Here is a 25880-nt window from a genome sequence, read left to right as displayed (position 1 = left end):
ATATAATCCAAATTATGAGAGAGATGTATTGTCTAAATATGTATATCCAAGTAGTGAAAATCAGAAACAATTGAAATAGCCATTAGCTTGAGGGAAGTCACTCGGTCATGAAAGATTTCTATAAGGGACGCCTGGGTGGCTCAGCTGGTTGAGCATCCAACTTCAGCTCAGGTCCTGATCTCACGATTCATGAGTTCGAGCTCCGCGTCAGGCTCTGTGTTAACAGCTCGGAGCCTGGAACCTGCTTCAGATTCTGTGACTCCCTCTCTCTCTCTGCCCCTCCCTTGCTCATGCTCTGTCTCTTTCTCTCTCTCAAGATAAACATTAAAAAAAAAAAAAAAAGATTTCCATAAGTAATTTTGGTGACATGACAGATATGTGCTTATAACACAACGTCAAATAAAAATTAGGCCACAAAATTTTGTGTATAGTATGATTTCAACTATGTGACAAAATTATGTGCATAGGAGTAGAAGGGAATTTACCAGAATATTAACAGTGATCATTTCTGATAGTGAGATGATGTTTGAGAGTTGTGTGATCTCACCTATGTTTTTATATTTGTGTGTGTATATACATTTGCGTGTATCAGGAAATGTGATTATTACAGCATTAAAACCAGCAATGTTAGAGGGGACCGCTGGGTAGGCATGGACAGCACAGGCCAGCACATTCTGAGGTTTGAGGGCTTGGGCAACATGACACAGAACAGTCGCAGAGCTCTTCAGAGTGAAAGAGCGTGACCAACCACAGCTTGGACTCGCCTGGGTCCATAGCTGCCACGATGGCAGGAGGAGCATGGGAGGCCAGGTGCCAGTCAACACGTCAACTAGTTGCTGGTGGCCTCATGGTTTCATGAGCTCAGGTCATTCACAGCTGGACCCAGACAGCACAAAGTGGCCGGAAGAATGGCAACCTGCCGTCCTGGAAGAAGAGGCAGCAGGCGAGGACTTGGCACGGGCAGGGGTAATGGTCAGGGTGTTGTCCTAGTGGGAAACTCCTAGAATACCAAACGGGCACTGAGGCAGGAACCCCATTGGATGGAATTGACCATCTCCATAAGGGGTTGGTAGCTGCTAGAATCTGAGTTTCCTCTTCGGCATGAGGATTCCAGGCTTAGAGCAGAAAGAACGATGCCGGGGTGAAGACCATTGAGCTTCCACCTGCTGGGCTGGGACTGGCCCCAGGTGTGGACGGCACTGAGCCGGTTGGCAGAGGGTCAGGGCTCTGCGGGTCTCCAGCTGCGAGGGGGCTGGCTGGTGTCGCTCCAGATGAACCCTATACTAAAATGCGTAATAATGTATAAAAGACAAGACGTTGTCCATGTCCCTTTGGCGATCATTATTAAACATGGGAACATTTTTAGTTGCTAGTACTTTCTTCAAAGAGAAAATGCTGTTTCCAAAGATGGCTCTGTCAGGAATGTGGGAATCCGAGCCGTTTATGTTTCATTCCATACACAGTGTGCGAAGCCAAGTCGGCCTGTATATTTAACCCACGTTATATTTTGGTATCCCTGAGCTGTGCTGGGAAAACCAGCAAGCCCCTAGCTGTAAAATGACAGGATAATATTACTCCGTTCAAAGCACAGAAGAAAAAATACACCTCAGTATTTTCTTTAAATACTTTACATTTATCTGATACTCTCTATTACACCAGTGCATTTGTTCTTTGTGACAGATTTATGAAGTGTAGACACGGCCAGCCCAGAGAGGTGGGGGACTGCCCTGTGCCAGCCACTGTTTAAATCTAGGGGGGGTGTGTGTGCGTGCATGTGTGTAAAGTGAACGCTTTGAAATGACTTATAAAAAATATGTATATATAATCTCATATATATATATGTATACTTATGTTTATATAAAATATCACAATCTTTACAACAACTTGCAAGAGAGATATTATCCTCATTTAAAGGATGAGAAAACAAAGGATCAGACAAGCCAAGTGACTTGCGCAATGTCCCCCAGCATCCAGGAGGCAGAGTTGGGATTTGAACCCAAGCTGGATGCCTCGGCCTCTTCCAGAAGGTCAGAGGAGGGGCTCCCCCCTCCTGCCGCACTGGGGCCCGTGCGGTCATCCTTGCTCGTCCCCCTGGCTGAAGTTCAGGCGTCTGCTGATTTCCTTCCGCATACCTTTCAGTGCAGCCACAACATTTCTGTTCCTACATCTGAGAAGCGTGAGTCACTCCTGTTGGGAATAATTAGGACAAGAGGGTCTGGGCAGTGAGCAAGGAAGGGGGAGAAGGAAAGGCAGAACAGAGGAGGGTGAGCGAGCTAGGGAGCTGAGGGGGCAGCGCCTGGGGCTTCAGAACGTACCTCCCCCATTTGTCAAGAGGAGAGCGGGTCCCGGGGGGAGGGGGGCCGATGGGGTGGCGGCTCCTCCAGGAGTCAGGAAGCAGGGCTGAGGCCCCCAGCACTAGCAGGGGTGGATGTTAGGAAATACCTCTGGATCTGAGCCCCTAACGGAAAATGGGAACGTTCCAAGCCGTGCACACTCACAGCATCCTGTGGCTCTGGCAGGATCCAGAAGGTAGAGTCAACAGCTCCTGGTTATTAGGTTAGAGATGACCGAACCTTCAGATGGTGGAACACACACACACACACACACACAACACACACACACGTGTGCACACACACACGCGCGCGCCCACGCGTGCAGAAATAAGGCTCAAGGTGCACGTTGTCTGCAGCAAAGCAAAACATACTCTAGACATCTTGTTCACACTGCGAGGGAGGAAGATCCTGGAAAATATCAAGGGACCAAGCGTGGCAACTTACCGTTCCTAAATTTGAGAGAGATAAGATAAAGATAAGATATAGTCTTTCGTTCTCTGCCTTTATTGTTGCATGTCGGTCTGAAGGTAACATTTTGGGAACGGGCTTTAATCAGGTCGTTCCTGCCCTTCGTCACACAGCGTCTTCTCAGTCACGAATCCCCTTCCTGGCGGCTTTTTGAACAAAAAGGTTTTCTGTAGCTATGTCTCGGCCTTACCGCATCGTAATGGAACTCTCTTTCTCTAGGTGTCTCCCTGCGCCAGTTGGCAGCCCGTGCAGGCAGGGGCACTGTCTTACTCGTCTCACAATCCCCTCTGCCCCGTGCTCGACACGTAGGAGGGGCCACACGTTTATCTTGCCCGCTTATCACGCTCGGTGCCAACTTAGAGACGCCCTGTGCCCTCGGGCTTTGTTCCAACCATTTGAGGAAATGTGGAACCCAGGTTCTCACGGTCCCCTCCCCTCCGGGGAGTGTGGTGTCCAGGCCCTTTGCAGGCCCCGCCGGAGGCATCCTGAGCATCTCTCAGCTGCCCTGTAGAAGTTACTTGCGTTTGTCTTGTGCCCACCAGCTTGCAAACAGTAGTTCATTATGCTTTCTGATTTCAGCTTTCCAGATATCTATACGGACAGAAAACACAGATTCCCTCCGGTTTCTGACAGAATGCCTTCATCACAGCTTCCCGTAGTCAGGTACTGGCCAGTGGAGTCGACGTAGCTAAACTCGTCTACATCTCCTACACCTGTGGCTACGCCTCTCGTTTCTGTGCCTCGAAAACTCCTAGAGTGTGGTCCGGGCGGGCCACGGGCAGACGAACGGGGTCGCAGAAGCAGAGATGTAATTAGAACTGACCCCGATTCTCCCTTAGTGTGTGGGAAGCGACACGGCAGAGTTGGTGGGGGGTGGGGAGACAGGTTTCAGCAGCAGAAAGGCTTGATAGGAATTCCCATCCAACCCTTTGTCTGCTGTGCGACTTTGGACAAATTACTTATCTTCTCTGAGCCTCAGGTTCCTGATCTGTGAAATGGAGATAATGGTGCCCAACTCCCAGGATCACTGTGGGAGTTAGAAGTGATTGGGGGGGGGGGGGAATGTGATCACAGCTGTGGTAAATCTCACATACTGTGTGCGCGCACACAACGAAAAAGAGAACGGAAAGACAGATGAAATCCTGGAAAGAAACTCCAGTACGTTAGCAGTGGCTGAAGGTGGATGGTGAAACAAAGGGTGAATTTTACCCCCTTTTTCTGCTTTTTTTGGTATCTTTAAATATTTTTTCCATGAACCTATATTGACTTGATAATTAGGAAAATAGAAAATAAAGAAGTGTAAAATAGGAAAAGAGAAATAATATGCATTAAGTACCAGGCATAAGTTGGCACTCGGTAAATGGTAGCTATTTTTACTAATTAGTCATTATGCCTAATAATAATAATTAGGCATAATGATTTCCTCTGGGACCAGGGGTTGTGAATTAGTCTGTTGGAGGCGGCTGATGACTCCCTCTAAGTGAGAGGGAGTTCTGGGTTCACTTCCAACCAGGCCACCCCTCCCTTGCCTCCCTGATCCTTCTGCCAATGCCTGAGTGCCAGACCCCCCACCCTGCTCCCGCTTCTTCCCCCCCAAAAGCAGTCTGAGCAAAGGTCCTGTGCCCTAGAAAGGGAAGCACACTTTCGGGCAGGCAGAGGTGTTCTCCGTGGAGGAGCTGTCCAAGGAGAGTGGTGGCGGTCCGGGCGGGACATCACCATCCCTTCACTGGTGGCGGCCAGTTGTCTAGGGGGATAAAGTGAGAGGGTCAATAGTCCCTTCTATTTCTTCTGTTTGGAGAGCAGACAAGGTCCCTAGGACAAGAGTTTCCCAACACCTAAAACTGACTCGATGCTGCTAGTTGGCAGGTCACAGAAGTTAAACGTGTCCCCTCTCTTCGCTCATGGCACAGTGAGAATACTGGTCTCACTGGGTCAGCCCAAGTGAGAGTTTTAGACTAACCTGCCAAATTCCTCAGGGTCCCCACAGTTTCAACCAGACAGAATTAAACTTCTGCCAAAAGGAAAGAGAAAATGAGGTCCCGAACTAGCTGCGTAGCCGTGAGGCAAGTCAGAAGACCTCTCTAAACCTGTGTCCTAGGTGTAAAATGAGAGATCAGCACCGCTGGTCCCTGGAATCCCTGGACGTTCTCAATTCCGTGACATGCTGGTATAAACACAGTTGGTTCTGAGAAGAGAGCGGACTCGGAGGTTTTCTCTGCTCAGCGGGCAAGCTGCCAAAATGGGATGGCTGGGACAGGGAAGGACAGGAATTCTCTCTGGGGCTGACACTTAATCGGTGTGGCCCCCAGAGGTGACAAACGATGGCAGGACATCAGCTGGTGGCTTCTAGAACAGTGAAAACAGCAGGTCCTCCGCCAGTGCATGCGAACCCTCCGTTACGTCAGCGTCGGGTGTGAAATGCCTGCCCAATGCCGGGCACGGTGGCAGATGTCACACAGACCGCAGGCCGTGTCCACCCCTTGGTGCCCTGCAGGATCAGCTTTGCCATCGCTCCACAGGGGAGGGCAGCTGAGACTCAAGAGCTTGGCTCCCTTTCTCCCTTGACGTTTTCTGTGCCTGGACAGCATGCCTCAGCGCCCCGAGAATCTGAGAGCAAACAAGATGATCCAGCCCCCGTGGAACCGGCAGTTTAGAAACAGCTAGAGACAAGCACATGGGCAGTCATAGTACAGTGTGGAAAAGTCTTCAGAAAAGAGAGAAAAGTAGCGTTGTGAAGCACAGTGAAGGGGTCACCCACACCCGCAGAAGGGCAGCGCAAGGTGGGGGCAATGACATTCCAGGCAGAGGCCACAGCACGTGCAAAGGCCCCAGGGTGAGTATACAGCGGAAGGACTTGGAGAGCTTTGTGGTCTGGCTGGAGTTCACATGGGGATGTGGAAGGACAGGGGCTGGAGGGGACAGAGCCGCACGTGAAAGGACTTTGACTGGGCCAGTGACCCTGCAGGCAGAGGGGAGTCAGTCATTCATGCATTCACGCACTTGGCCAATATTCAGTGAGGGCCTACTGTGTGCCGGGACTGAGGAGCCAGGGGTGAACAGAACCATCACAAATGTCTTCCTTTGTGAAACTCACATTATTTATTGGGGTTGGGGGTGGTAAGAGGGCAGGAGATGGACATCAGCGAAGTAAACGAGTAAAATCTATGCTCTGATGAATGGCAGCACGGCTGCGGTGAAGAACGGAGCAAGGCGGGCACTCAGAGGCTGGCGAGGAGTGGGCGTCACAGCTGTAAGCAGAGCGGCCAGGGGAGGTCTGTCGGGGAAGGGGACGTTTCCACAAGCACTGGAAGGAAGTGAGTGGGAGAGCCAGGGACGGGTTCAGGGCCGCGGGGTGACATGGTCAGGTCCGCCGGTTGGCTATGATATGGAAGATGTGTTGGAAGGGGAAGCTGGAAGCAGGCAGACTCGTGATGGGGCTGTTGAAATTCAGGTGACCCACCATTGAAGTGACAGGTGATGGCAGCTTAGATTCTGGGGAGCAGCAGTGGAGATGGAGAGAAGTGGGTGGACCGAGGTGACAGAGGAACAAGTCTGGGCTACTTGTGGGGTTTGGGAGTTACTCTCTTCTGTCTGGTTTCTGACCCAGGCACTGTGTGGGTGTTAAATATCTTCTCTGAGTCGCGAGCAAAGCTGGCGGCTCAGTTTTGGGAGCAGCAATTGATGAGCTCAAAAGCGTTTTGTCCAAGGGCACCCATGTTCATACCTGCACTGCTCACAACAGCCAGCAGGTGGCAGCAGCCCACGTGACCATGCAGGGATGGAAGACCGGGTAGACAAGATATATATGCACACAAAGGAATATTATTCAGCCTTTAAAAGGAAGGAGGTTCTGACACCTGCCACAGCGTGGATGAGCTTTGAGGACATTGTGCTACGTGAAATAAACTGGACACAAAAGGACAAATACTATATGGTTCCACTTACTCACAGGAGGTTCCTAAAGTGGTCAAATTCATAGAGACAGGAAGTAGAATGATGGTTGCCGGGGCTGGGGATGCGGGGAATGGGGAGTTCATGTATAACAGACACAGAGTTCCGTCTGGGAACGTGGAAAAGTTCTGGACGTGGATGGTGGTGAGTGTTGCACAACAGTATGAATGTACTTAACAGCCCAGAACGGTACCCTTAAAAAATGACTAAAACGGTAAAGTTTATGTTATGTCTGCTTTATGAAAATGTTTTACAATTCGTTTTAAGTAATTTACTCGAAGTCACATGACTATCAAGTCCAGCACAGCCCCAGAGGCCCTCTTGTATTCCTGCCTCTTATTCTGAGGTCTCCCCGCCTCTCACTCTTCCCTGGGTTCCAGACTGTCTGGGATCCCCTGGCAAAGTGACTTGGCATCTCTGGGCCTATTTTTCCTCACCTGCAAGGTGGAGATGACCCTTCATGGGGTTGCTGTGAGAATTAGATGGGTTCACACCCATCACTTGCCTGGCACCGAGTAAATTATCATTACACATCATTGCATAGCATTGCTCTTTCTTACGTCAGAACTCCCTGACTTTGGTAAAACAGCACAGACCTAACTAGAATCCATGCCCTAGCGCTTGTGGGCTGTGTGGCTTTGGGCAAGCCACTTGTAAAGTGGGCCCAATAATTTCTACCTGGCAGAGATGAGGGCAAGACTAGATAGGACCTGCGTTCAGGGTCCCCAGGGCAGGGCCTGGATGCCACAGTCCCTGATAAACAGCGGCTGATCCTGTACGGACACAAGATCATAGTTACGCAGGGAACAAATCAACCCAGTGACGCGACAAGTAAATTTTGCATTCTTCTCTACTTCCGCGCCATTTTATAGGCAGATACAGCCCTCCCTTCTGGTAGTTGAGGTGTCTGTAGAATCCTGAAATTACACCTTTGTGTTGGCTTCAGGAACAGGTCTGCATCTGATTTGTTTTACAAAGGAGATCTCTTCAGCCAAGTCTGAATAACAGTTATGGAGCTCCTGCTTGGCCCGGTCCCAAGCTGCTGCTGCTGCCAGAGAGTCAGAAACGAGACAGACAGCGGCCCTGTCTGCACAGAGCTGATTGATATTAGCCGAAAGAAGTGGCAAGGATATTGTCACAGCAAACTGCACTGGGAAATGGGAAACCTGGACTCTTCCTGACCTGTAAAGCCAGGAAACCTTGGACAAACCACTCCCTGTCGCCAGAGCTCGGTCCGTGTCTACATACGGGAGGAGGACCACCCCCCGTCCCTGTGACTTGAAGCTCTTTCCTTTCTAACTGCATTGGTTGTGTTGCCCCGTCTCTCTCTCTCTCTCTCTCTCTCTCTCTCTCTCTCTCTCTCTCTGGAAGCAGTCTGCGGGGCATAGGGTGTTCAGGGGAAGCTGGACAAGAGTCACCGCCTTCTGTGCTATACAGACCTGGCCTTGGGGGCTTAGCGGTCAGGCAGGAGGGGCTTGACCCCATGGCACGCTGGGACTCCAGCCTCAAGATGGTGAGAAGAGGGAGGACACTGGGGCCATGCAGAGCCCGGAATGCAGAGACCTGGAGTAGGTTCTGGAGGCCAAGGCTAAAGCAGACTAATGGGAATGGGGCATGGCTCGCTCCAGACCCCCGCTGTGGGCTGGCGCTGCCTGGGTACCCCCACATCGTTCAGGCCTGACTCCCAAGGCGCACAGCAGCCAGGACAGGAAGAGGTGGCCTGTCTGCCCACTCAAGGGGCGGGAGCCCCTCTCCTCGGATCAGATTCCTACCCCAAGGACAAAGGAGGAGAGGACAAGCTACTTGGAGGATCTCGCGAATCCTCATTTCCCCTTTGCCTGTGGGGCAACAGAGAAAGCGTCCCTGCGCCTCCCTGACTGCTGGTCTGCCTTCTGCTGCTCCGTCTATCTCATGCCAAGGCACGGTCTGCTCATCTCACATGGGATGCCGCACCCGTGCGTTCTTATCTTGGGCCGGAAGTGAGTCAAATCCAGCAAAGCTGCGTTCGGGTCCCGGGGATCATCGGTCTGTGCGCCAGCATAGCGTTTCCTCGTCAAACACTCGGTAGCCAACCCGAGTCAATTAACGTGAGGAAGAAAAATTGCACGTTATCATTCAACTACTGCTGCATCCATATGCATGAGGCCGAGGGACCTGACTCCCTTGCAGAATTAAGATAACCTTTAGAGGGACGCATTTCTGAGAAGTCCCTACCCACTCCCCCTGCCTGCTCCCCAAGCGCTCCCCTACAAGCCGGAGCAAATGTTGCTTCCGATCTGTGGCCGCCAAGGAAACGGCCCGGGCTGCCCACGTGCCGTCCAAGTTCTTGAAGAGTTTGATGGGCTCCTGCCACTTAAGAAATTGGTCACATTTAGAAATATTCAGCTTCAGTGAACATGTCACTGCTGCGTATAGGAAAAACATACTATTATCTCTAGAGCTTGCCTGAAACAACAGGCTTGTTCCCGAAACAGATGTTTTGTGAAATCCACCGTGACAGGCTCATCAGAGCTGGAGAAGGGCCAGCACTTAGTTACCAGCCTTGCAAGGACACAGACATCCCTGTTGGCTTCTCGTTCATCCTCCACACCTGGGCTCCGAGGAGATCCTCCCCGTGGTTCTTCCTTCTGGCTCTTGGGTTCTGAAGTTAAAACATTTTACAAGCTTGATACTCTAGACAGAATTCAGTCAGCCAGGTGTGTCCTGGGGAGAAGTTTTCCAAGGTAATGACTCAGGATATCTTAATTTGGTTCCACTAACATTTATTGAGGGCCTACTGTGTACCCGCGACCGTTCCAGCTGCTCTCAGTCACATTATCTCGCGGTTACTGGTGGGGTTGCCCATTTCAGAAACAAAGACCTTGGGTTGGTGTCCCAGAGCTGCCAAAACAACTCACCTGTTGGCCTCAAGCAACAGACAGGCCTTCTCTCGTGTTCTGAGGCTGGACAGCGTCAGCCGGGCCGCGCTCCCACCCTCCCGAGGCCCCCCCCCCCCCCGGGGCGACTCGCCCTCACCCCTGCCAGCTTGTGGTGGCTCCCCGCCTTTGCTGGCCTGTGGCCGTGTCACTCCAATCTCTGCCTCGTCTTCACACGGCCTCTTCTCCGCGTGTGTCTGTGTCAGATCTCGTCCCGCCTTTCTCTTCTCAGGACACCTGTCCCTAGATTGAGGGCCTACTCGAAACCCGGGATAGTCTCCTCTCGAGAGCCTTAATTTGATTACACCTGTAAAGACCTTTTCCAGATGAAATCACATTGCCAGATTCTGGGGGTTAGGGCCACTATTCAGCAAGCTACAGACCTCTAGGTATTTTCTGGTTGTTTCCCCAAAGTCACACAATGAGAAAGCGTCACAGCGGGAGGTAAACCTGGGCTGGCTGGCTCTGAGCTCAGACCCTCGGTCAGGTCCTCACCCCTGAGACTCTGTGATGCAAAACGTGGGCAACGGGCCCTGCTCTTAAGAAACTACAGCTACTGGGGCGCCTGGGTGGCGCAGTCGGTTGAGCGTCCGACTTCAGCCAGGTCACGATCTCGCGGTCCGTGAGTTCGAGCCCCGCGTCGGGCTCTGGGCTGATGGCTCAGAGCCTGGAGCCTGTTTCTGATTCTGTGTCTCCCTCTCTCTCTGCCCCTCGCCCGTTCATGCTCTGTCTCTCTCTGTCCCAAAAATAAATAAACGTTGAAAAAAAAAATTTAAAAAAAAAAAAAAAAAAGAAACTACAGCTACATGGGAAGGAGCTTTGCGTGTTGGTTATGAATGAGGCTCTTGTGTCCAGCCGATCCTTATGACCTTGGGCAAATTATGTCACTGCACTCATGTCTCAGAGGAAAATGCCTTATGCCGAGAATGGGAATCATATGTGGTGAGGATCAGATGAGAGAAGGCGCTTAGCCCACAGGTATGGAGTCAGCAAGATCCCAGACGCCCTGACCCCGCAGCCTCTGCGGTTAAGCACCGTGCTCCCTGCTCCCACTCCCCAGAAGCTTTGAATCAGAGCCTCTGAATAGAAAAGGGATTGTGTACAGGTCCCCAGGAACCCAGGTGAGGAAGATGGAGAAGCCAAAGCTGACTTTGGGGTTTTGCGCTTGGCTCACTCAGCGGAAGGAGCTGCCAAAAACAGCACGGGTGGAAATGGCAAGAAGCAGGTTTGTTGGGGGGGCCGGGGAACAAATCGTGCTCAGCTTGGATGCAAGCGGGACACCTGGGTGGATTTCACTGGCAAGTGCTGGACTTGGAAGGTGACTTTTAAAAGCGCCCCAGAGCTTAAGAGTAAGGGAAAGAACTGAATCTGTTTGGCAAATTCAAGCGCTATCACAGATTAAGCTTCTCAGGGGGCAGAGAGCAAGCGAGCAAAGACGAAGTGAAAGTGTCGGTACTCACTGCTTCGTGGTCACAGCACTCAATTTTCTCACCTGTAAAATGGGCACATGCTGGTTTCTTCCCAAGCGGTTGCTCTGGTGGCAATAGATGCCAGATGGGAAATTACTCCATACGTTGGGGGTTGAACCACAGCTAGTGGCAGTGGGTACCGGCATCAGCCACCTTTTCCCAGACACCGAGCCTGGCAGGAGAGGCGCCCGGGGGTCTCCCCGTCTCTGCGTCGTGGCTGAAGAAGCAAGAACTGTTCATTCACCAGGTTGGAACGGGCCTTCTGCCGGGCTCCACGTCTATCCATGATCACCAAAGGAACTACAGCAACAACTTGAATTTCCCCGTTCCCTGGGCAACGGGTACACTTCTGCCAGGGTTTTCGTGTTTCAGAAAACCAGCTGAGGGTACCACTCGCAGTGCTTCTGTTCAATGTACGCTCACCTGGACCCCCCCCCATGTGTCCCCCTGGCCGTGTACCCTGGACCCCCCCCCACGTGTCCCCCTGGCCGTGCACCCTGGACCCCCCCTCCCACGTGTCCCCCTGGCTGCGCTCACCTGGACCCCCCCCCCCACGTGTCCCCCTGGCCGTGCACCCTGGACCTACCCCCCTCCCACGTGTCCCCCTGGCTGTGCTCGCCTGGACCCTCCCTCCACGTGTCCCCCTCCCCATCTCATAGGGATTTGCAGGACCGGGTAGGTCAGTGACGTTGCCATGACAACCAAGGAAGAGGCCAGCTCTGACTTCAGCTCCAGGAGGTGCTTGTTAGCAGGGAAACTAAAAGATAGGCTTTCTCTTGTTTTCTTTTTTGGGGTGCGGGGCGCCCGCCCCATTCCTCTTGGCACAGAAACCTTTCACTTCCGCCAGGTGAGCTGGTCAATTGAGGATATTTAACTCATTTGAACGGGCGCCCGGAGAAACCACTGGGAAAGAAGTGTCCGTGTGCCGTGTCCGGGATGTTGTGTCACAAAAAGCACACTGCTCCTTAGGGCTGCCCCTCAGGGGGGCTGGCAAGTGGGCGCAGCAGCCTCTAGACCCCGGTCTGCACGTCTCCACATCTGTGGGATTTTTAAGCTGTCTTACACTGAGGGCCAGCGATCTGTCTGGCATTCTACGGGGTTCTTTACATTTGGTATTCCATTTGGTTCTCACCAACCCCCTGTGTGTTTAGTATTATTGTCACCATTTTGCAAATGAAGAAACCGATACTCAGAGAGGTTAAGTACCTTCCCCGAGGCCACTCAGCTGGTAAGTGGCAGTGCTGGAGCTCAGCCCCAGGCCCGCTTGATGAGTAATCCCCACAACTGTTGCCGTCCTGCCACCCTGCCTTAACCTTGTACTTGAACCTATGCAGTCTCTCTAGACCTATCAGGGAGGCATCATCTAAAAAATGTGCCATGATAACTAAACATTTAGTACTTCTGCGAGAAACACCACTGCACACAGTCTGGATGTCTGCTTGGGGAATTGTGCAGTGACAAGAGAAATTAATACTTTAATGGATTTTGACAACAACTCTATGTTAGGGGAATTCAAATGGCGTGGAGAAAAAAGTTAGGCTTTCTCTCTGGACCTGGTTGCTAATATGCATATGCCTAATTTATTAGCCGTGTTGTAAAAAAAAAAAAAAAAAAAAAAAAAAATCTCATTTTGTGAGGACCGAAGTTCTTGGAGGGATGGAATGCTACGGACTGGAGGAGGCAGTTAATTCTTCCTGGCTGGACTTCAGCTGACCGGAAGTCCCTGATTTTTGTTTGACATTTCGTTCGTACTCACTGTGCTGCAGCCAGGACGCTAGCCTTTTGTTTCACGTCACCCTACTGAATGCCTCCACACCTCTGTGAGGGGGTTGCTGTAGTCCATCACCATTTTATAGAAGAGAAACAGAGGCCGGGCCTAACACAACTTCCCCAAGGCCATACGGGTAGGAAGTGAGTGGAGCCAGGATGGCTGTTATTCTTATTGCCATAAATTCTTATTGTTGCACTATTACCCTTAAAACAAAACAAAACAAAACAAAAAAATGGCTTTCTAGGACCTGAAGCTGCAAATGACACGCAGAGGTCACCCCGCCCGTTTTCTTGCCTACGGCAAAATTACACCAAATTCTTCACGTTATTTGTCTTAAAGAATGCTTTTCTTACCCAGTCATCTACGAGCGAGCGAGCCAGCGAGCGAGCGAGCGTGCCTTTTCTTTTGCATTGCCTATGAGATGTAGAGTACTATTAGGGGAACAAAAATGGGTTCTATTTTCAGCAAACTCACAGTCTATGGGGGAGAGAGGCCACAGACTTCCACGGCTGTAATATAAGTTTAGAAGATGATTGATTGCACAGGAGAGGAGCAAATGAGGTGCTGTGGGAGATCCAGAGGAGAGTGTATCTGGTGGGAGGGACGAGGGGGACTTATGGGTGGGTTGGCACCTGAAGTGAGCTCGGCAAGGTGTGCGGGATTGGGGCCTGGATGTTGGGGGGGGGGGGGGGGGGGGAGCAGGACACAGGCATCCGGGCAGTCATCTCTGGGTGTGAATGGGAGGGCCTAGGGAGCCTGGGTTGGGGGGGAGGTGCAGGGAGCAGGTCAAGGACAGAGGCTTAAAGGACACTCTACCTCCAGGAGGGAAAAAAGACAGAGAACAGAAAACCACCAGGGCATGGGCACAGAAGCCAGGAAATGAGAGTTCCAGAAATCGTGGTCAAAGCATCATCAGATGCTATGAAGAAGCTGAACTGGAGAAAGACTGAGAAGGTCGGTGGCGATCAGGAGGGTCATGGTAACCCCAGGAAGAGCCGTGCGTTTGAAGCAGTGGGAGCAGAAAGGCAGTGGAAGCTCGCTCAGTACCGAGACCAGGCGCGCATCGAGCACCCAGAGTGACCTTCTCTAGGCCACGCCCTGCTGCGCCAGGGCTCAGACTGCAGTGTCCTCACAGAGGGTCAGCAGAGAGCCCCCTTGGCACTGGAGAACGCCGATGGAGGCCTAGAAAGAACAAGGTCTTGAGAGTCAGAGCCAGATTACCAGATGCGACCACTTAGAGGCAGGTGACCTTGAGGACTTCATGTAACCTGAGCTTAGCTTGGTAACAGCTAACACTTATTGAGTGCTTACTGCATGCCAGATATGGTTCTAAATGCTCTACGTATATGTATTAGCCCATTTCGTTTTCACAATGATGCTGTGATGTAGGTAGAATTATTATCCCCATTGCACAGATAAAGACACCAAGGCACGAGCATGTTAAGAGACTCTTCCAAAGTCACCAAGCTAGTGAGCAACAGGGCCAGGATTCCAACCCAGGCATTCTGCTTCCAAAATATCTCCATCTTAATATCTCTATGTTAAGGTCTCGTGTGGCTTAACCAGGGTAATTAACGTACAGAAGGTTCCTGGCCCATAGGAGGGGCTCAGTAGGAGTTATCCCTCTTACCCCCTGACCACGTAGGAATACAAACTCTGGGCACCCTTGCCTGAGAAAGGTTATGGGATCAGCCCCATAAGGCCTCACTCACGTTAGTGAAAACCCCAAACAGCACGACACACACAAAGACTGCCTCAAAAAGTGGGATACACACTCCTTGAGCCCCTGGGACACGAATGAAGATAGTTTTGTGTTCAACACCCTCACTGCGGGTTGACCAGCCAGCCGTAAGGCAGTCCTGGGTGGGGAGGACCCCCGAGGGCAAATCAGGGGCAGGTGAAATCCACCAATCAAGCAGATTTCATCCAAAATTTAAGGGAGAAGGATATTCGTCCTGTGATATGCCCACTGAATCCCTGGGTACCTGGTGTTCACCGGGCACATATACAGTATACAAAGGAGAACTAGGAGCACCACAAAAAAGGAGCTGCATTTGGATAAAATTGAAAGCCAAAAAGAATTACAGTCTAAGCAAAGGATAACTTCTACACATGGTTTCCCCCACTTATCGTCTGTGTTCACACAGGCCTATACTTTGGTGCAGAACTGTGTTTAAACACTAAAACGCTTTGTGTTGCAGACAGGCGCTGAGTGGGTAATTAAAAGGATCCCTTCATTAGCAGAACTAGACAATGAAAGCTCAAGTTGGCCTTTTCTGCTAATTTTGGAGGTGGTAAAACAGAGGCTAATACAACCACTGATTACAATCGTCACATAGATGGTGCTTTGCTGTTGCCACCAGGAAATCTTGGCTCCTCCTGTAGATAGACAGGCTCTTCCCATAGCTGGGAGGGACAAAGAGAAGGGATGCATTCTGGCAATGTATGTGGAGGGGTGTGGCGGTGGCGGTGTTAAAAATGTGACCCCGGGTTCCGGGCCCAGCCCCATCACTTAGGCAGCTGACTTAACCTCCCAACGCCTCAGTATCCTCAGATGTAAACTCGAGTTAATAACTGCGTCTAATCAACTAGACTGTTGTAAGAACTCAGTGAAACAATGCCCGTCTGTATTCGCCATCCAATGTTTTGAGCACCTACTGTGTGTCCGGAACGGTGTCAGAAGAGAGATTCATACGTGAGTGACAGCAGGGCCTGCCCTCCCGTGACTCGCAGTCTAGGGAAGGAGACAGGTGTCAGAGACAGTCATACCAACAGCTATTTGGGTATGATGGCGACAAAAGGAATGCAGACCGTGGGCTCTGCTCTGGGTAGGGTAGAGATGAAACGCTCAATACTTACATCTTGGGATGAGCATGAGGATGATGACGATGTACAGAGAGTCCAGAAGGTTTTAGGGAAAGGAATGGCTGCTTCCAGCTCCAAAGGCTGAGGAAAGCTTTTTGGAGAAGGCGATGCGAAGTCTACGATGTGAAGGACGAGTTGTTTTCGCGTGGATAATTTCGGAAAGAACGTTTACAAAGAAGGGGAAGAGCGTGGAGAGGGGGAGGTGAGGTAGGCAAAGTAGCCCCCCACCCCACACCAGTGCTCTGCTCACGAGGAGGGAGGGCCCGGTCGAGGGCGCCTGGGGCAGCCAGTGTGGGCCAGGCGCGACGAAAATCAGGAAATCCTTCTCTGGGTTCCTGTGAAAAGTTGAGCACTAGCCCAATCATCCACAGAAAGATGGTGGCCAACCACCGGGTGGGGTTAAAGACGGGACAATGTAGCCCTTTGGTGGAGGGGGGGGGTGAGGGGGAGTGGAGGGGGGTGTGGAGGAAGAATTCTCCTCCCTGCCTGCCAGGGTGGCCTCCACGCGGTCCGAAGCCTTTCATTCAGAATCAGAATTTTGGCCACTCTGACATTTCAGTTTAGCGGTGGTTTGGTTTGTTGTTGTTGTTGTTGTTGTCCCCTTTCCTTCTTCCTTTTTTAAGTGCTTTGGACAGGAAGCCAGGAGAACTGGGTCTGCCTTTGCCAACACCTCTCGCTGGCCACCTCACCCCAAGCAAGTGTCTGCCTCGACATCCCTGTATCGTTCAAGAGAAAAATGGGACGCAATGACCGCCAGGGCCCCTGCTAACTCCACGGTTTAACTTTTTCTGCATTTAACAGCAGTGATTTTGTGACGTTTCTCTGTGCGTTATTTTGTGACATTAGTCATCCTCAGTGGAAAACCAGGGTGTCAGGTGAGGGGCAGTTTTCCAGTGAGGTCCAAGAAGATGAGACTCATACGGGGGATGTATTTAGGGCGAGACGAGAGGCCAGGTGCAGCTTGCAGTGAGATTTCCCGCTCAGAGAGCAGGAGGGCAGTCTAGTGTCTAGTAATGTGAGCTGCGGGCAGAGCAAACCGTCAGAAAGTGGGTAAAGAAACCCCGTAGCCTCCGGAGTTCCCAGAGACGTGTGCCGATCTCTCCCACTGAGCCTGGTGACCAGACAGTGAGCCTCCGGAGATGATGGCGGGAGATCAAGTTGGTGATTATAATCACAGCGGCTAACAGGTACTGAGGCGCCGTGCCAAGCACGATGCATCCACTTTCTCTGTAATCACATCAGCCCGGTAGGTTAGGTGCCATTATTATTCCCATTCTTTGTAAGAGGAAGCTGAAGGTTTCCTTGAGGTTGTATGACTTGCCCGAGGTCGCCCGGCTCCAGAGGGCAGAGCCGGGACTCCAGGGGAGCAGCAGGCCGGTGCCCTGTGGCGAGGAGCTGCCTGGCATCACCCCTCCCTGGCCCACGTGACAGTGCGCCTCACTGACTCTAACTGCCCAGGACAAAGAGAGCAAGAACGACGGCAAGATGCTGGCCGTGTGCGGAAGGGCGGAGCAGAGAGAGCCCTGTTAGGAAAGAAGCGTATTGCGAGGTCTGTCAGTTCCTTCATCCGGAAAATGAGAGGGCCGAGCCCGGTGACCCTTGACGGCCCTTCCCGCTCTGAAATAGCATGCGCTCTGGGTCTGTGGGGATGGGGGCACTGGAGTAAGTCCTCATGTTTGTCCTTTTGTTAAGTCGGGGCCTGGCAGGAAGATGGTCCTGTGGCAACCCCAGCCTGGGGGCTCTGGGAACTCGTCCCCAGCAGTGACTGAGACCCGGTCTGCTGCTGTCGCCACTGGGGCCCTGGTCAATTCATATACGCGACAAACGCCGTGCATCGGTGACTCACGTGAGCCTGTAATGGTAAAATAGGGATTCATTTGTTCGGCAACGGGGACCAGCCCCATCCAGATACGTGCTGGTTACTCCCGCGTCGTCCCATTGAGGTCAGTTACGAGCCCCCAAGCAGATCCGTCTGGATGCTTCATAGGGAGGCTGTGTGTTTGATCCTAAGCGATGCAATAGTCCTGGGCTAGGCTTGGACGGGGTGCCCTCGCAGCCACGCTCCCTCATAGGCTGCATGACATCCCAGAAGTAAGAGACTTCCCTCCACCGTCAGGGAGGAGAACGTGTGTCTAGAGAAGGTGCGTAACTACAATGAGTTGTAGCGTGACAGGGTGGAGAGCGCCTGGGCTTTGAACCCAAACAGACCCAGGTTCAAATCCTCACTCTCAGCCATGTAATAGCTGAGTGACCTTTGCAAAGTAGGGTAACCTCTCTGAAGCTAATTTTTCTCATGAGTAAAATGGGGCCACTGATAGTACGTAAGTCATAGGATCATTGCCAGGCTCAAATGGGATGTTACCCGTATCCCGCCTGACTCTCGGGCACTCAGTGCCTGGTAACTCCTCGTGTGTGAAAGGGCGTCGTGCACCGGTTAGAAACAAGGATGCTAGCACCAGCCTGCCTGGGTTTCTAACCCGGGTTTCTAACCGGAATTAGACTGTATCTTCATACCTCAGTTTCCTCATCTGTAAAATGGGCATAATAATAACACCTACTTTGTAGGATTGAATCAAGGTTAAGTTTGTTTCAAACTGCTGTACCTGGCACATAGTAAGTGCTGCCGATATCCGATATCGTCACCATTGTGTTTGTTGCTGTTCCTGTCACGCCGTGCTGGGGAAAGAAGTGATCCAGGGAGGTGGCCGTGGCCAGGTGAGCCCTCAGAACACTGCGTGGAGGGGGACAGGTAGGCCCAGCCTGGGCCTTACAGGGACTGGAGCATCGGACAAAGTTCCCTCCCTGAGTACTTTGCCTCATCAATTTGGAAACACCTGCCTCGCCCGCTCTATCATCTACCGCCTTCTGTTCAAATAGCATCGCATCACCATCAAGCAAATGGGGCCCTGCGATGGCAGAGATTCATCAAGTGACAGAGCTGGGCTACGTGGTAGTTCCGTTTATTTTTAGTGACTTCACCCTCCAGCTCTTTAAATTAGCTGCTGGGCTAATTTAAGGCGCTTCTTTGGTACGCGGTTAGCAGTTTCTTTAGGAATGACAATGCGCAGTTAAATCCCCAAGTGACTGTGGGGACAGGTCTTGGTCAAATGGCAGGGAAAGGAGCCTGCTTACCTCGGTGCAGCACCACCACTGCCCACGAGGCTCTCCTGCCAACCCACGGATTGCCCAGCAACACAATCCAGGGTGTTCTCTCCCTTTCTGACCCCCATGGTCAAGCCGTTGCCAAATCCACCCTCTTTCACCTAGAACCAGCGATCCTTAGATCTTAGCCTGCCTTGGAATCACCCACGAGGCTTGCTAAACAGATTGCCTGGCCCACTCACAGAAGTTTCTGAGTCCACAGGCCTGGGATAGGGCCAAGGATTCATATTCCTAACAAGATCTCAGGTGATGCTGATCCTGGTTGGCCAGGTTGATCAGAATGATTGACCTGGAATATTCCAGTAGCTTCCTAACATCGTCCAGTCCCCTGCCTCGATTCAGGACTCGTGCTGCTGGCAGGCTCATTCACCTTCACCACACTTCTGATTTTGCCACTCCCCTCCCCTAAACCCACCACTCCTGATCTCCCGCACTACCAAATCCAAACACCCTTGTCTCACATCCTAGATCCTATGAGACCTAGACACCCCCACCAGCTTCCTGCTCGTATTCCCACCCCTTCCCCTTCATGCAATACTACCCAGCAAACCAACCTCCTTCCATATGTTCTAGGTCCCACTCTGCATGTTCGACTGGCCACTTCCGCTTTGCTCACTCATTGTTTATGGATGGGTCTTGTCTCCCCCCCCCCCCCAACGTGGTCACGTGCTTCTGGGGTGGTAAGAACTGTGTCCACCTCACCGAGGCCCCTGGGACAGGGAAGTCCTCGGACAAATAAAATTATCGAAGGGCTGCTTAACTAAAAATGGTGACTATTTCTCTGAGAGACTTGGCGCACTTTCTCCGACACTGGAATTTGACCTTGCTTTATCTACCTTCCGATTTGGTTGCTTTCTGGGGCTGTTATGGAGCTTCTGCCTAAGGAAAAAAGTCTTTGGTTGGATTTAAATCCAATTAGCACAAGAACAATACAGTGAGCTAAGCACGGAATGTGTAGTGGTATAGTCCGAAGTATGAATTCTGAGCCCACTACTGATCTGTGAGGTTGGGCAATTATTCTGGTTCTCTGGGTCTTGGGCTTTTAATCTGTAAAATGGCACCTACCTCGTAGTTTCCGCCTACCTCGTAAAATTGTTATGAGAAACAAATGAGGTACTAGAAGCAAGTTGCTGGGCCCAATGCTTGACGTACAGTAGGTCCCCAATACATAGCAGGCAAAATGAAAGTTAGGTGGTTTTTCACAAGAGTTTTAATAAAAAAGAATCCCATTTTATTTGAAAAGCGATAATAGATAAAACACTCCAGAATTTTAATGAATCAAGAATACACCAAATTCAATAAAAAAAAAAAAAAAAAGAAATTACCCCAAAGGACTAGTAAGCTTGATTTATGTTTTCTTTACCAGTCACTTTTATTTCATAAACCCGCCGTTTCCATTAAAATGCTATTAAGTAAAAAGAGGATTTTACAGTATTTGTGATAACTTGGATCTCGATGTGATCATTGGAATTAGCTCAAGCAAAGATAACCATTTCTCACTGTTTTATCTCTTCTTCTGTATCAGCTACATCTTTACGGCCTTCTTCCAGTTGAGTAAAACACTTCCCCCTAAATTTGTGGTTTTGAGTCCATGAAAATTATATCTGTGGCTTAGAAGGCCCTTGTCATCTTGAGCATATTAATTGGGATTCAGGAAGGAAGGGAAGCGGTAGTCAGCCAGTAAACACAGCAGCCCTTGAAAGAATGTGAAGGGCTCACGTAAAGGAGAAAAAAAAAAAAAAGCACTCCATCTGCGCGGCTCTGGGGCAGAACCTGTGGCAGGCTGAGGACGCTGGCGAGAGGCCTCCTCTGACATGCATATCAGCGGGAAAGCCTGCCCAGCCCAAGAGGTCCCCTGGAGGTGGTGGGGTCCTCGTCGCCAGAGCAACCCAAGCAAAGGCCACCACCCTGGACCATCTGCTAATTAAGTGACCCACTGATGGTAGTGGCCTTATCTGCCCGGGATTGAAGTTTCTTCTCTGAAATGGCATTGTCATGGAAATGTTCTGGAACTAGATAAGAGGGTGATGCGTACCCAACACTGTGAATGTACTAAATGCCACCGAATTGTGCGCTTTAAAGTGATTAAAATGGCACCTTTTACGTTGCATGCATTAGACCACACGCCAAAAATAAGATGGCTTCATTGCACAGAAGGACCTCCAAGTCTGCTGCTAGCTGTGATGTGTCCTGTTTCTAAGAGGGAGCACATTCACTTAGGGACCGATCACCACATTCCATTTAGTCACAGACAGGCCATGTTGGGGCACCCGGATGGCTTCAGACATGCGCCTGACTCTTGATTTCAGCTCAGGTCATGATCGCATGGTTCGTAAGTTTGAGCCCCTCATCGGGCCTTGCGCTGAGCATGGAACCTGCTTGGGATTCTCTCTGCCTCTACCCCCACCCCCCAACCTCCCTCTCTTAAATAAATAAAATTTTTTTAATAAATAGGCCAAGTAGACAGTCAATAGCCAACTGAAGGGGGCGGCTAATTAAATTATGGTTTGGCTTTAATACCGAATATTTCACATCCGTGAGAAATCACCTTCGTGAAAACGTGTTTAATGCCACGGGAAGATACTCTGGATGTGGGGCGCCTGGGTGGCTCCGTCGGTTAAGCGTCCGACTTCAGCCAGGTCATGATCTCGCGGTCCGTGAGTTCGAGCCCCGTGTCGGGCTCTGTGCTGACAGCTCAGAGCCTGGAGCCTGTTTCAGATTCTGTGTCTCCCTCTCTCTGACCCTCCCCCGTTCACGCTCTGTCTCTGTCTCAAAAATAAATAAGATGTTAAAAAAAAAAAGATACTCTGGATGTAACTTAAAGTGTGAAAAGAAGGATTTACACTATATGCAATGTGATCCTAACTTCATAACTATAGATAAGAAACCAAAACATGGTCTTTATCCCTGAGCTGTGGGTGACGAATGATTTCGATTCTTTTATACGTCCTCAAAATGTCTGCAAAGAGCATGGATGACCGTTATACTCTAAAAACAAACAAAAAAACAACCCAACTATTTAAAATACAACATAAATAACAGTACTTTGGATTCTGTGGCCCACCCTGCGAACCATGCTGTGCTTTCTAACAGTAGAGGGGCAACGAACGAGCCCTGGTTAGAAGGGCTGATTTACAATCCTGGTTCAGCTGTGACAAACCTTGCTGGAGCTCGGTTTCTTACCCGGAACAGAAGGCATAAGAGTAACAGTCACCTCGGGGCGACTGGGTGGCTCAGTCAGTTAAGCCTTGACTTCAGTTCGGGTCATGATCTCGCAGTCCATAAGTTCGAGCCCCGCGTCGGGCTCTGTGCTGACAGCTCAGAGCCTGGAGCCTGCTGCAAATTCCGTGTCGCCCTCTCTCTCTGCCCCTCCCTGGCTCACGCTCTGTCTCTCTCTGTCTCTCGAAGAGTGAATAAACATTAAAAGAAAAAAAAATTTTTTTTTTCAAAGAGTGACAGTCACCTCACAGGGCTGCGTGAAGAGCCAGCGAGGTACTGGAGATAGGACGGCTGATTGAAGGGTTCTCGGAGCTCTCTTCATTGTCACAGAGCATATTCAAACTGTTCGTTTCCAAACCTTCCCTCGACCAAAAACCTAATGAGTACTTAGCAAGTCAGCAACTGCCACTTCTCCGGTAATTTAAGAGCTAATTTCCAGAACACTACTACTCTTTCCTCATCTGTCTTCCTGTAACCTTCGTGTGGAAACATGTCATTTCACCTGAAAAGTAACCACTGACTTTTATGTACTGTCCTGAAATTCAAGGAGATGATGATAAAACCAGCTTAGCTGAAAGGAGATTGTGCAGTGTCCCACCCAGGAGCGTGTGCTTCTCAGGAGAAATCCTGGTGAGATTGAGCATTTGTTTCCCCAGAACCATCCACACGGCTGAACTTCAAAAGGGGTTTGTTTTCCTGGGGGCGCCTGGGTGGCTCAGTCGGTTGAGCGTCTGACTTTGGCTGGGGTCATGATCTCGTGGCTAGTGAGTTCGAGCCCTGCACAGGGCTTGCTGCTGTAGTGCAGAACCTGCTTTGGACCCTCTGTCCCTCCCCCCACCTCAAAATAAACATTAAAAAAAAAAAAGAGCTGGTGTACAAAGCATTATAACCTTGGTATCTTACTTGAGGCATGGCTTGCCATTAAAAGCAAACTTGCCCACTTCAACAAATTCAACGAGACATTTCACAAAAGCCAAAAGCGTTCCAGGTCCTGTAGAGATAGAGTTGAATGAGATGTGGTAAGAGGGACTGGTCTACAGACAAATGCAGTGCCACTTGACCAGAGGAACAAAGAAGCAAGTCCAAGGAACAGGAGTGGAGCATGGAAAGAGTCATTGGTGTGGTCAAGGAGACATCTGAGCTGGTTCTGGAAGTGGACCAGAAGAAATGTGCCGGGCAGCCAGGGCCAGGGGAAGACCTCAAAGGCCAAGGAAAGCAGGTACAAAGATACCAAGATGACCCAACTTGGTGACTGGTGGTGAGCTCACAAGTGGGAACACAGGGGATGTGGCCATTTAATAAAGAAAAGAGTAGATAGTGGCCTTGAGCTCAATACCATGTGACGTGGTTGTAATTTTCCTGGATCAGTTAGCCCGTTGGGCAGTATGTACTGACCAAGTACAGCCTGCTCAGGGTTGTCTCAGGAATGGATGCACACGTGGAAAAGGTCACACCTGACCCTGGACCAGCTGTGGGCAGAACAGCAGACAGGAGAGCGAGGTGAGCTGCAAGGAAGGGCAGAGAGAGGCACCAGCTGTGGAGGAGAGCTGGGGTGCAGTGGGCCTCAAGTCTCCGGTCCGGCCCAGACCACCTGGCAACAGGGGAGCGTGCAGGGAGCACCCCAGGCCTATCTAGAGGTAGTGATAGGAAATGAGGAGGACGGAGAAGAAATCGAGAAGGGCCTTGAGTGCCAGAATGAAAAGGATGGGCTTCATTGTAGGCACTCGGGAATCCCTAAAGAGTTGTAGTAAGGGACAACCCAGCCAGGTTTGCTTTAGAAGAGGTGCCTCAGGGGACACGGGGTGGGGGGGCGGGGGGCTGAGTCAGTTGACCGTCCGACTCTTGATTTCGGCCCAGGTCATGATCCCAGGGTCGTTGTATCGAGCCCCACTTTGGGCTTCATGTGGAGCCTGCTTAAGATTTTCTCCTTCTGACCCTTTCCCTGCTCACGGTCTTTCTCTCCTCTCTCTCTCTCTCTCTCAAAAAAAAATTTAATTAAAAAAAAAGAGGTGCCTCAGGTGCCAGTGTCTATGGGTCTATGGACGGGAAAGGCTGGAGGCGGTTGGTATGGTCCAGGGGAGAACCCACAAGACCCAGGTTGGGGAGAGCAGAGCTCCCCAGTCAGGAAATACTGAGGAGGTAGGCCTGGCATTTATCCTGACATTTTCTGCTTGGGTAGCTGGCAGATGGGGGTGACGGTCAAGGAGATGGGGAGTGTAGATTTGGGGTGAGGGAAATGGGCAGGTGTTTCAGCCTGGGGTGACTGGGGGCCATCCCGAAGGTGCAGCAGGTGATGAATATGTGGGTCTGGAGGTGAGAAAAGCATTCCAAGCCAGAGGTGGCTATCTGGGAGTTGTAGCTGTGACTTTTCTTGACTCTCAGAATAATTTCAGAATGAAATATCCAGACTCTGGGATCACAACATGATAATCATGTTGGTTTTTTTTTTTTTTTTTTTGTATGAGTTCCAAATAAGAAAATAGTTAAGCCAGAAAACGTAATTGTGCCTATTCCTAGAATTGGGAAACTGATGTATCTTTGCAAATTGTTCATTGAACTGTGCTTCTGGCTTCTTGCCAGCCCTCAATGAGATTTTTTATATTTCTTAATTATTCAATTACTACCCACAAGTAGGAGTTTGAAATCAAACCTAGGCTGCTCTGTAATAGAGTACTCTCTTGAATCACGAGTACGGTAAAGGCAGTTGTCCACATTGGGAAACCAGGATGGGAGAACAGAGGGCGGTCCTGGCTCTGTCCTGGGTTCGAGTCCCGACCTTGCCACACACTAGCTATGTGAGCTTGAGCCGCTCGCTTCTCTGAGGTCAGGCCGCTGGTCTGTACAATGAAAACAGTGTCCGTGAAAACACCTCCTGAGGTATCTGAACTGTAAAGAGAGGAGAATATGTGTGAGAAGGCGCTGCGTCCTATGACTCCTGCTGCACCTGTTGGTTCATTACTTGCTCGTGTCCTTCAGGTCTCAGCAGCTTACGAAGCCATTAGCTGCAAAGGAGGATCCTTCCGACAGTGAGCCGGCCAGCGCCTCCGACGGCAACGCGGATCCCGAAGCCCACCTGCCCTCCATCTGCCTTAAGCAGGTGTTCCCCAAGTATGCCAAGCAATTCAACTACCTGCGCCTGGTGGACAGGATGGCAAATTTGTTTATCCGGTTCCTGGGGATCAAGGGGACGATGAAGTTGGGACCAACAGGCTTTCGGACTTTTATAAGGTCAGTGAGACCGGCCCCTCGGCTTGGGGTTCGGGCAGGGTGGAGTCCGGCCCCGCATCTGGCTGGTCCCATCTCCCTGACCGCTTGGGGCGGTGGCGGGTGGGGGGGGGGGTGGTCTGCAGTGCCGGGTCAGTGCCCCAGCCGGGGCTGGAGTGGCCCCGTGGCAGGAGCTAGGCCTGGCACACTCTTGGTTGTCGAATGAACTAATGAATGTTACAGATGTGACAGCTTTCGCCACCTTACACTTGTGGTTAAAACACAGTTTTGTGCTACCTTAAACTAGGTCCTTAGGCCACATATAAATAATTGCCCCTCGGACTCGGACAGACCTTGTGTTTCTTAAACCGGGGTGATGTTCTCCCAGTGGTAGTGGCTGGGTGCTGAGCATTTAGGAAGCCACAGCAAAAAAAAAAAAAGGCACGTCTTTCCAAAGTGTCCATGTCGGGAGAGAAAAGCTAAATAATTCAGTTGATAAATAATTTAATGTATTTGTCCTGAT

At 50.9% G+C, this 25880-nt stretch overlaps 1 protein-coding gene across 1 annotated transcript in view; it reads left to right on the top strand.

Moving 5' to 3' along the window:
• TTLL11 (tubulin tyrosine ligase like 11) overlaps positions 1-25880 on the top strand; it is a 238026-nt gene that overhangs the window by 172820 nt on the left and 39326 nt on the right. Inside the window, 1 exon segment of the mRNA XM_030292844.2 lies at positions 25130-25381. Coding sequence (XP_030148704.2) covers positions 25130-25381 — 252 coding nt within the window.

The sequence above is a fragment of the Lynx canadensis genome, chromosome D4 (assembly GCF_007474595.2).
Source record: "Lynx canadensis isolate LIC74 chromosome D4, mLynCan4.pri.v2, whole genome shotgun sequence".
NCBI classification, from domain to species: Eukaryota; Metazoa; Chordata; class Mammalia; order Carnivora; family Felidae; genus Lynx; species Lynx canadensis.
The sequence above is the reverse complement of the archived record's forward strand: the minus strand, read 5'-3'. Positions and strand labels throughout refer to the sequence as shown.